The sequence below is a fragment of the Struthio camelus genome, chromosome 1, assembly GCF_040807025.1.
Source record: "Struthio camelus isolate bStrCam1 chromosome 1, bStrCam1.hap1, whole genome shotgun sequence".
In the NCBI taxonomy this organism is placed as follows: Eukaryota; Metazoa; Chordata; class Aves; order Struthioniformes; family Struthionidae; genus Struthio; species Struthio camelus.
Genome location: NC_090942.1, coordinates 106,109,320 through 106,121,767, shown reverse-complemented (window position 1 = coordinate 106,121,767; position 12,448 = coordinate 106,109,320). Strand labels below are relative to the sequence as shown.

Here is a 12,448-nt window from a genome sequence, read left to right as displayed (position 1 = left end):
TCATCTTTTAGACTCTTCTGTATGTCAAATACAACTCTTTATCACACGTGATCTCCACTTCCTTTCCCCACCACTGACTGACAGCTAAAGATAAAAGGCTGTACATAAAAAACTATTTGTGATAAGTCTCCAAAATGCAGCTGGGAGCAAAGGGGGAAAAGAAAGGAAAAATAAATAAATAAAAGATGAAACGCAAGAGCCAACATGCCGCTTCTTCCTGCGCATCACCTGAAAGACCTGTCCCTGCTAGTGATCTTCATTTACTTTCCTCCAAATAGTCTCATGGGACTTCATTTTCACCCTACTCCACCAGAAGAGCCTGTTTAGGTTACTTGGTGACATGTGACCTAAAAAGTCTAGGAACTCTAAAACCGCTATTTAGACAGCCACACAAAGACAGGTAATTATCTGTTGTTCTGCCTCAGAAGCAATTTGTGTTCCAAGAGGAGAGGTTCAGTATGTTCCATTCTAAGAAAAAGAAGTTGACAAAGCAGTAAAACAGCTCACAATTCATAAAGCTGAAGAACTAGCACAGTCAGAAGCAAGGCTTATTCAGATATTTCTCCCCATTCCTGCCGCAGGGAGGAAGGGCACAGGAAAAAAATGCAATACTGATTCCACTCAAGAGGAGTACGTAATTTTGCCAACATTAAAAAAAAAAAAAGTCCTCAAAATGGAATACACAGAATTAAAATGAGTGCTGTTCTTCTGTAACATCATTTACTTGCAGTTATCTGTTATCATAGATCTTTCCCCAAGCGGCTGGAACTGAGCAGACCAGCCCAAATCCATTTGCTCTGCGCTGTAATTTCCTCTGAGCAGAGACTAACCATTTTCTTCGCTCTGTGTGGAATGGAGCACACCTCTAGTATTAAACTGAGCTTTCTTTGGATTAAATTTGAGAAAAAAATCAGACTAGAAGAGATCATTGCTATATCTGCACTAAGTAAAATTCATACACTAAAATAAAACCCAAGACAGGATCATATTAAACTACAAAAATTGATACATTTTTCAACGAGCATGATTTTAAACAGGATAGCACGTAGTAGAGATGAGAAAGTAGCTTTAGTTGTAAAGCCAGGAAAAAGTAATTTTTGTTCAAAGATGTTTTTAAAAAATGCCTATATAGCAATATCCACGTCTCAAACTTGTAATTTCACCCAAAAAAATCATTTTAAAAATAAATCTTAGAGCACTCCTTCCTCCTCCTCTCCTAAAAAGAATTTCTATTATTATTCTCCTCTTCTCCCCTCAGAGCAGAAGGTATGCGGTTTTTTGTTGTTGTGAAATAATTGTTCTTTTTCAAGTTTATCTTTAATGTCAGGTTATATCCAAAACCACTCAAAGTCATTTGAAATATAGGAAATGCTCAATCCAACATGAAACCTTTTACTTTGTATTGTCAATTTAAAAAAAAAAGCGCTATTATTTACCCGCTCAAATTTGGTGGTTCTGGTCTACTCCAAGCCCCTATCCATACCAGACAAAGTCCTGTCTAAATCCAATTTAAGTTTAAAGTGGCAGACATGACCCACAAAAGGTTTAAGTTTAAATGGCAGACATGACCCACAAACAAAAGCCACACTTTCTTAATCCAGACATGATTAATCTTACCCCCTACTTCCTCAAAACTGCTTTTTGAAGATTACCTCAAATCTCAGTACATACTGACTAATTTCCCAGCAACCTATCCGTTGGAGGAGAGAAGTCATCACATAGGCTTTAAAACCAAAAACAGAGCCAACCCTCATTACAGAAGATAGCAGCCACAACACTGACAACCTACACAGGTCAGGCTGTTAGACTCTCCAGTTAGTGCAGGATCCTAAAGGGCCCCTTCACTCTGCAACTGCTGCTGCGTGAGATTAAAGAAATAGGTGGCTGGGCAGCAAGGCTGCTGGAACTACTGCACGAGGCAACATATGGCACCGGACCACTTTGGCTCCATGCTTGACAATAGATTTGCAGCCACTGGACTGAAGAATCTCAGTGTTTATAGTGTAATCCTTTTTGTCTGTAATTTAATTACCTAAAGGTCCCTCTTCAACATAAATAAACTCCAAGCAAGAGGCCGCATTAAAAACTCCAACAACAAATGCACACAGAATGGTTTTTACGGCATGGGGACGAGTACGTCTCTCTGCCTTGTCAGCACACGCTGTTAAGTGCGGTAGCACAGCTATTGGCAGCTATTTTGCTGCAGAAGACATACCCAGATTAATTGACTTGACCAAATTCATGCAGTGAAAGAGGACCAGTTAGGAACAGATTACAGGCATTCCTGAACTCAAGCATCTTTGCTCATTTCACTGTATCACACTGTTTCTTCACATAAACATGAAAAAAGAAAGAGATGTACAACTAGGCAAATAAGACATAAGCAAACACACAGAAAACAGTTAGCTTCCGTGCCTTCTAACAACTCATGCCCCTGCAACTTGGGAGCTTGAAGGCCTTCATCCGAGCACCTACACCATCATTGTATCCATGAAGCAGCAGATTGCTGTCTGCAACCTGGAAAATCAGAGACCAACGTTTCCCAACCCCTTCTCTCAAAACCCATAGATCCAATTCTCAAAACCCATAGATCCAATTAGCACTCGAAAGCCAGTTTCAGGTCACGCAGAGCAACACTGTTTAGTATGCTAATCTCTACAGAGTCTGCATGTCAGGGGCACAGATATCTTTATGCAAGGCAAGAAGGAATTGCACACATGTGCACGCACAGAGTATGATTTAAGACATACCAGGGCTCTTCCTTTTGTAATATATGATTTACATAACCAATTCTGTAATTGAGAACAGGGGTGCAAGGTATTTGCAATCCTTGTTACTACTGAGCTATTACTATTTGCTATGATACTGACAACGAGAAAACCTCCTGCCCCAAGAAAGATATTTAATCTCATCTCTGGCATAAGAAAATTGGACACGTCAAGTTACCCCTGAGTCAGGAAAAGACATTTTTCATAACAATACAATCTCCACCTCACAAAGAGGAAAGACGTACGTGTCTGTCTGTGTGTGTGTGTGTGTGTGTGTGTGTGTGTGTGTGTGTGTGTGTGTGTGTGTGTGGAGGCAGAAAGAGCTGTTCAAGTAAGAACAGGAGAGGTCAGGCACATAAAACAGTATCTAGAAGATGCACAGGGATTCAGGTCAAAGTTTTTAGGGAGGTCTGTGCAATCCCAGCACGGAACATTAAATAAAATCAACTACAGATGTGTGTGCAAAACAACTGGCTTTAAATCAGCTATGCCACAGCACTCTTCATTATTTGTAATTATTTTTGCAAACAAAAATCAACAGGGATAGATGCAAGTCCCAGAGACGCAGAAAAAAAGCTCCACACAAACAACATTCAAAACAATCAGGTTGCTTGCATTAAGGCTACTGAAAATTGAGAATAAGATATTTGATCAGTAGGCAGATCTCAAGATAGCCTGCTTATTTACTTTGCTGATGTTTAAAAAGCAAAAAAGCTAATATCCCAACATGTGTGAATTTGTGAGACTAGTGCAACTGTCTACTTTAGCCACTGGCACAGTCCAAAAGGAGAGGCTGCGGAGAGCAAATCAGTTGGTGCTGAGGCTCCAGGAATCACAGTACCCAAGTTTTGGGGGATTACCTTGGACTAGCTGTGGTGCCACAGGTCAAAGACCCAAGAGAAACTGAAGCTCTGCAGGCATGCTCCTAGAGTGAAAAATCTGGTTCAGTTTCATCCAAAAGGAATCCTAACTGCACCCTCCAAGGCTGCTTCTCTGTAAAGAGCAGTATGTAGAGAGCAGAACAGTGAGGAGATTCACCTCAAAAGTTCAATCCTGACCCTGACAAAAAAGGTAATGAAGATGCACCCTGCGTGCTCATAAAGGATACTCAAAGGGCTGTTCGCATTCAACTTCAGAACTTTAGTACAGAAAGGAATTTCTACCTTAAATCACAAATATGAATTAAGCCATGTACACATGTATGCCTGGGATAAGAAATCCAACCACTTCTTGCAGTGATGGCTAACCCTGCTCACAAAATTCCACAGCCAAAATTTTCAAAAGCGTGCGAGTAGAATATTTGCTAGCAATCACTACCAGTGCCTGAAGGCAAATTAGCTGTGTAATTAACTGTCTCTGTCCTGAATTACACCTTTAGAAGGCTGTTTTGACACTTGAAAGAAAGCTGCATTGAATGAGGCTGCTGCTTAACTTAGACTGCATAGAAAGAAGGGATCGTCTAGGATGGGTGGGTGTGCACGTGTGGGCAACATGCAAGAGATTCAGAAGAGCTGCTGAGTGCTGAACTGCCTCAGGTGAAACTCATACCCGGTACGGTTCTGCCTCCAATTACCCCCTCCTAGAGAGAAACAAACTCCTTTGTACTTGCCCCTTGGGGTGGGGGAACACTCCACTGGTGACCAGTTTGCGAGTTCAAGATACAAAAAGGTTCAATCTTCAAAAAAACCTCGAGCGTCAGCTTTCCTGCGAGTCAAGTCTCTTTGTAGCGTTTCAGGCTCGCAGCCTCAAGTTCTCCATCGCTTCTGAAAATCTTGCCCTGTATTCAGTGCAGGTATTCCATTATCTCCAGTAGCGGAATAGGAAGGATCATCAAATCAGCACTTGGTTGAAGAATTCCTGCAGTCTTCTCATATTCCTCATCACAAATTGAAAGCCTTTTCTCCCCTAACAGATTATATGTCAAAAAGTTTTCATCATTACTTGTTTTGATTAACCTGCAGCATTTGCAGTAGCATCTGCTTTCTTCTACAGCCAACTTGGAATAACCTGCCTTGTACACACAGTAATACATAGCACTACTGAATGTCAGACATTTAAGCTTACAGGGAGAATTTTATGCTATTAGACATTTGAAAAAAATTTGTGTGTGGTCATGTGATAAAAGACTGCATCACAATACATTAGCAGTTGGAGTCTTAGTATAAGTCTGGCATTCAGCCATTAACTATTAATTTTCAGATAAGCATGCTTAAATTCACATCTTACATTTCTTAAAAGTGGGCATAACAGGAAATATTATCTCAGTAGTACTGACTCTGCTGTTGCTTCTGTTGGCACGCTACGCCTAGAAGGTAAGCACCATAGTTGATGAAGAGAAAGTTAACATCATTCACAACATTTCAGAAGATGAGACTTCAGAGGTAGCAAAATACAATGGCTGTAAGTCAGCAGACAAACTCTTGGAGGAAAAAATCCAAGGTTAAACATGAAGACACCACCTCTAACTTAGGAAGTCTCCAAACTACAGATGGTCGTGAGAGTATGCACTAGGTCATGAGGGTATGCACAGTTGACTCTGTACAAACCCTTTCTTAAAGGGCTTATCAGCTAGGAATAAGGAGTGTTTTTGATGATTTACAGCTCTATCCTGAGAGCTTTCTTTTTCCAGAGATTCTGTAAAATGAATAATGTGATGTGAGTACAGCTTTATTAGAACTGTAAACTCCTGTAATAATTAGAAGGAAAGAATACATTTGTCAGGCAGCTTAATGAGGATGGTTCTTTTCATCAGTAGAGAGATTTTTTTCAATAGGATCTGGGAGAGCTCTGGGAGATCTTAGTGACTGTACTAAGCAACTACATATGATGAATGGGAAGTGAATTTCTTGCACTGAACTGCTTTGAAAATACAGTTCTGTGAACAGGGCAGGCAAACAAAATACAAATACCTTAACCAAAACTGCTGGATGAAGATAATCACTGAAGTGTTTAACTGATTAATTTTTTTTTTTTTAAGACCCGTTCTCTTCAGCAAAGCAGATCTCCTTTTATGCTTGAGGGAAAAAGTGCCTGTTTTCAGTTTAGGGACAGACAGGATTCCTAGTTTGTACTTCATTTCAAGATTTTCTAGCAATCCCTCATCCAAGACTTATTTATCACTTGTGAAAGGGACAAAGATCTTGAAATAATCTATGTTTTGTCTGGGGAAACACAAAACCTGAATAAGTTGCAGACTTTGTACTCTACTTTCTGACTCTCGGTAGGCTCAGCCATAAAACTACAAACAGTGAAGGCATTCGCAGGCTTCTCTTGCAGCACACTTTGTGAAGCTAGAGTTCTTCTGCTTGAATACTTTGAAATGTCTTAATTTGATGTTGTATTTTAGCTCATTTAAGCTCCTGGGAAATGACCTTCAGATTGGTAATCTCTAAAAACCTGTTCCTCTTTCCACAAAAGTAAGTGGAGGTGGGGGCGGGGGGGAAGGAGTGAGGAAACTCACCTGGTTAACTACGCTCCATAACTTCTTGTACCCTCCTCTGTTTAGGTCTTCATAAGGGGCAGAAGTGCCTATTAGATGCTTTGTTACTTTCATATTACAGTAATAATTTTGACTGCACTCTAATAACAAACTTTGTTTTAAGGTAGTGCTGTTAACGTGATTTACAACTACGCTGCACCAACTTTAGAAAGCTAAAACCAGTTAATGTTGTGATACATTAGAATAAAAAGTCACATGAGCAGGGAGTAGGGATATTACTTTGAAGCTTTAAAGTAGGAATTACAAACAATGAAGGGATGAAAACAAAAATAAATATTTTTGGTACCTTGAGGCGTGGACAGCCTTTTTGTTATGGTTCTTGAATTTTTGTGTCTTGCTGACATTGGTCATGGCCTAGACGCAGAGTTGGGAAGAAGATCTTTATTTAAACTATGCATCAAGAAGTCTGACTACCTGTATTCTGCATCGCGTTCTGAGAGTTAGTGAAGGTGTAACTCCTTCTCTTTTGCCCACTGGGGCTCAGATATAAAACTTTTTCAAGTAATGTTATCATGAGGCATGAGAGCAAGGGAAATTTCCTTGCATTGAACAGCATTCAGTGCCTTTCCTGCTTATCTTTTTTTTTGTTAGTGTTTATGAGAACAAGTTTTCAGTTCAGCTTGCAAGTTCAAGGCAAACTGAAAAATGGGCATCTCTTGGGTATAGGCTCATGTTGTACAAATGTTTTTTCACATCTCTACCACTCGTTTCCTATTTTCCTGTGTCTGGGTCAGTGTTTCATATTTGCATTCTAAAACGTACGTTAATCTCTACTGTCTTTGGTGCTAAGGCTGGATGCATAGGACTCCTTAACTTGGCATAGCTGACAGTAGGCGTTCTGATAAAGGGATCAGGATTTGCTCAGCACATTTGACAGTAGTGTTTCACACTGCTGCTTTCTGCACCTAATCAAAGGTACCTCTGGGGAATCTCAGCTCTGCTTGTGTGTTGAGTACATCTCCTTTGTTACCTAAGCGCCATTTCCAAGTAAAAGAAGCAGTTCAGGGAGCCACCAGCACTGGCGTTTCTTATTTTGAATCTTAAAGATGCTAAGAGAATACTACTAAGAATCTTTTCAAGCTGTTTAAAAGTGTGAACTGCTATTTCTAGTATATGTAGCCAAAGCTGTCTGCAGTTTTTCAGCTGAATTGTTAACACTGCTGGCTTTCTAAATTAGATACTGTAGCTTTGACTTCGTCTTCTTATGCTGCTCTATAATGTTATTGTATGCTGTTAAACAGCTGCTGCACTTGCACCAGACATCATTTCTTGTCAATGGATGTTAAAATTGTTCCTTTGTGTATGTAGACAGTGACTGGTGTAAGACTTCTGAGACATGAAGAGTCCACTCTCCGCTGTGGCTGATGCAGCTGTCTGTGGCTGGTACTTGGAACTTCCAAATGTTGTCCTTAGTTCTTATACTAAGTAAACACACCAGTTCTGGAGTTTGAAAATGGCTAGCATGCTCTGCACTGGGGTGAAGTTTGGCTGTAGCCTCTTGCTTTGTTATAAAACATGATCTGGGTCATAACTGCTCTCAATATAGCAAGTGTGAGGATGCCTAAGGTGAATACAATCTGCTGTCTGTTTCAGTGCAAGCTGATTATAGGTCTTAGTTAATGAATAACCCCAGGGTATTCAAGTTTTACCCAAACAGCTACTACTTCTGATTGTAGGACATCTTACAAACTAGCATAACCTAGAACAGCTCTGCAAGGAAACTGGAGAAGAAAAGAAATAAGCTGTTTCCTTCAGGGCTTCTTTTAAAGAACTGTATCTTCCCCGCTCCTGCTCCTTTAATTTCATGTTGGTTTTTTACCTACTTTTCTCTCCTGATTTGTGTCCAAAAAGGTTCTCGTCTTCTGATTTTAAGAGTTACTTGAAAATTCTGTTCTTTCACTCCTTTTCTTGCCTCTCCTCTCACTTCTGTGCACAGTCCAGTCTACCAGGTTGGATGCAACTGAGAAGCAGAACTGGGCAAAGGGTACTTCCTCCAAGCTGCCAGAGCTGGAGAAAGAGAAGGGTCATGCTGGGTGGGACCAAAGATCCATCCAGCCTTGTGTCCCGTCTCTGACGGTGACCAAGACTGGATACCTAGGGAACGAGTGAGCATATCATGTTACTTTCCTAGTTTAAGCATGCACACACTTTTGTGGAAACGTGCAACAATTAAATGATGTTGAATTGCAAGCACTGCAAATATCAAAGAGATTAAGGCCACGAAACAGTACGGGAATTGCTGGAAACATCCTGGAAGAAAAGTTAACTTGAAGTTCCATCACTTCTGCCTGTAAAGGAGAAGAGAAAAGGACAGATTTCCTCAGCCTAACTTCACAGGCTTCTGCCAAGCCTGGATGTCACTCAGTTACATGTTTGTTCCCATTTCCTCCTTAAAGGTCAGAAAATCTCAAAGGACAAGGGAAAGAAATCACTAACTCATTCTAGGCAGTTTCCATCTCAACATAAAAAAAATAACTTGTGCAACAAGCAGAAGTCAAAGGCATGAAGTAGGAAAAAAAAAATACAGAAATGGACACTAGGATTTTTATATGCCTATCTCCATAAATGCAAAAAGTGCTCTGCCAGCTATTTCATTTTTAGAGCTTACTTGCTTTTAAACTCTAGTATTATTATTACTTCAGACTTGCGGAAGGAGCTTCTATGCAATGCATAATTCAGCATGCATATGGCAGAAACCATCTTCAGAATTATAACTTCAAGTCACAGAATATAATCTAGTAGCAGTATTTAGGAAACCTCAGTGGTCTAAGGCAAAGTTGTTAAGAAAAGAGAGCTTTCACTAGACCAGCTGATAAAGCTGGAAGAGATGGCGTACAAGTCCTTCTGAAACACAAGCAATAAGGAATCCGTATAAAATTTCACATACAGTTATACGTTTGCTATCATTCTCCATCAACGAGCTCAAATTCAGCAGAGTCCCACGGCCTCTCACAGTGCTCCCCTATCAAACAAATACACTCTAATGCTTCTGCCCATAGTAACCCTCCTGGAGGACAAAACATCCAAGATCTGACAAAATCCTCGCCAGCATTTGCACTTCTGATGCTGTGGAAAAAGTTGTTTAGGTAATAATAGTGGATTCAAATGCAGGAAGAAAAAGGAAGATAAAAGAATATGACTTCACATAGAAATGGATGTTCTAAAAGAGGGCAAGAAATCTCCTAGAAGTTTCCACAAAAAAGAAATATATATCACCAGATAAGCAGAATTCTCTCTAAATGAATGCTATTCAAGTTTCTCAGCAGACATTTGCAGCCCTTTATCTATTTCAACAGAAAGAATGCATGCCATCTTTTACAGGAGGAGGAACACACATACACACCACCTGAGTACAGCCAAACTAGGTAGGAGACATTCTCAGGCGATTGCTGAAGCACAGCCACAGATCTCAGCAAGCTCCTACTGAACATCCAAGCTATATTGAACATTTGCACCTGCCATTTCCAAAGAATGCAATAACAGAACAAAAATACAATTATCCACATTCGCTCCATTTTACACAACTTCAGAGAACAAGGGTCCAAATCCAAAATAACTCAACAGAAGACATCATCGCAGGCACAGCTGAACTGGGTTACACACTACTGCCTCCAAGGAGATACTGCAAGCCTCTGCTTCAAACAGTCTAAGCATAAATATAACACGGAGGAGCAACTTGTATATCAAGCTGCTACAGAAAGCTCACAGGTGGGCACGTGCAAGTGCTTGTGAGGATTTCAGAGGCCTTGCCAGACAGAAACAATCACACGGTTATTCCCTGTCATGAACTGATGGCATACCTCCAGGAATCCAGGGAGGGGAGGGCATTAATTACCACAAGTTAAAAGTCTCCTTGGCTGCATTTATTGAAAACAATTGTCAATTCGTGAGCCTTTCAAATTTATAACGAAGGTAAAAATAAAAAGACACGCTGAGGGAAGCCGTGACGTTAAATAGCAATGAGAAGCACTCACGTAACCTTGAAGGCCAAAGTCCTTCTTTCACTCACTCAAACAAAACAGACAGGAGGAGGACAAGCTTCCCCTCAATGGCCTCTGCCTGCCTGCACACATCAGTCACAGCCAAAGAGGGCTACCTCAGCCAGAAGCAAGGTACCTAGTTCACTCAGCCTGTGGTTGGAGAGCAACCCATTGACCAGAAAGCCGCTCAGGAGCTGCTGCTAGCCTGCTTAGCCCTGCAGACAAACGTCCACTCAGACCTGAGGCAAAACCAGGAATCCATTTCACATAGGCTCAGCAAAGGGCAGCCACCAGACTAAATTCACACCAGCACACTAAAAGCTCTAGCTTTACATTACCGAACTCCCTAAGGCTAGCTGTCCTCCACTACTAATTCATAGCATAGGGTCTCAGATCAAGTATCTTTCTCCTCCAATAACAAGCACAAGACCTCAAGCCCAAAGCTGTCCGTTACCTTACAACGGCCTGAGAGTTTGACGCCTGAGCAGGGAGGTAGGGGGAAGCAATACCTAACCCACAACAACCAGTCTTTTCAACAGGCCTTCAATACGTAAAATGCACACAGATCCTAAGTAAAGATGCAAGACAGTGCTTGTCCTATCCGCATAGTATGTCTCATTACCAGGTTTGCTAGGAGCTCATGACCCCACCTCCTCACATCCAGGTACTCCATCCCCCATTTTTCCTTTTACTCCACTTCCCACACTCCACAAGGTCCAAAAAGACCATATGCCATCAGACTAAGATGACAAAAAAACCCAACATTAACAGGAAGTAAACTGTAACAAACCTCCCCATCACTACAGCATTCACAGAACCGGCAGCTTGGGCCCTTGCCTCCTCCCTGCCAAAACATCCAGACATCCCCTCACTCCTATTCCACACGTGCTCTGCTCTTCAAGGCTCACACTGCGGCTCCGTGACTAACCGCCTCCCTAGTGAACAGCTTCTGTGAACGCAGTGCTTCAGCCCTAAATGCCAATCACAATGTCTCTTGTCAGCAGTCTCTTCTGAAGAGACCTCAATTGCGGGGCTTTAATTCCAAGAACTGTCTGTTTACTTAAGACAGTCACTTGACCAAAGTCCCACTTTAGACTGCAAGTAAGTTCCTACAGCAACAAGACAATCCTGACACCAGAGGATTACTGCTGACCTCAGACTGTCACTCACGTCAGAACAGCGTTCATACCCGACCTTAGCCAAACCCACATACGTGAAGAGTTCCTGCCCCTATGCACTGGTATCAGAAGCACGATGAGAAAAGAAAATACAGAAGCCAGCAAGTTACCCTGACGGCATATGCACGTTCCAGGAAAGCCCTGTAAAGGGACTAGCTTCACTGTTCTAGACACAAATCGTTTAAGAAAGCAAGGAAAGGGTCCATCTTACAAGTGTGGGCATGGAGGTGCCCGTCCATCCATCCATCTGCAGTTATTAGCCTTTGTCAGATGCATGAAGAGCAAAGTCTCTCTCTACAGCTGCGGGGAGTGGAAAAAAAGAAAAATCTCTCTCTAAATACAAACGAAAAGCTGACTGCTCACACCAAGAAGGTGGTCAGGGAGAAATATTTTAAATCACCTTTAACAGCTGCTTTCCAAGTAGCTTTGGCCAATCTCAGTTGATCCTTACAGGTTTACTAGGCAGGTAGTCTGAAACACACACACTCACTGTAGCTTGCTGGTCATGAACAGGAACAAGGACACCAACTGAAGTCTCATTTATTCTTCTGCTACTTTGAAAGACACACACACACACACCCCCACCAATAACTCTATTCACAGTACTGCAGTCTCCCACTCACCCCTCCCCTTCAGACTCAAAAGGCAGACACCAGCATCAATTCAGACGCCACAGCACACCCTGCAGCCACAGGCATCCTGCTTCAGTCCTTGTTTTAAACTGCAGGAGTCAGAGACTAGATATTGCATTTACCTGCCAGTGGTGAGCAGGAAACTGCTCAATAAACAAGGATATTTCAAGATTTGCTTGCCGAGCTTGGAGAAACTTGTGTCTTTTACCAAGGCTGTTTTCTGGTGGTAACTGCCACAACACCACCATCTGATACAGACACACCTCAACTCATTCTTAGTTCTAAACAAGCCATTTCCTCCATATACCCTTTCTTTCTGGGGACTTTTTCCTTCCTCATCGTTGTTCCCCCTCTCCCCTCTAGTTTCTGACAACAGCCACACTTCTGTGCC

The 12,448-nt window shown here is 41.6% G+C and overlaps 1 protein-coding gene across 8 annotated transcripts in view; it reads right to left on the bottom strand.

The window, feature by feature from the left end:
* PTGFRN (prostaglandin F2 receptor inhibitor) overlaps nt 1-12,448 on the bottom strand; it is a 117,163-nt gene that overhangs the window by 50,005 nt on the left and 54,710 nt on the right. Inside the window, exon 1 of one of the 8 annotated variants that reach the window (XM_068910054.1) lies at nt 11,637-11,679. The exons of the other annotated variants lie outside the window; for them this stretch is intronic. Coding sequence (XP_068766155.1) covers nt 11,637-11,664 — 28 coding nt within the window. The 5' untranslated portion in view covers nt 11,665-11,679. Of the gene's footprint in view, nt 1-11,636; nt 11,680-12,448 lie in introns of those variants that run through there. 8 annotated transcript variants of the gene reach the window in all.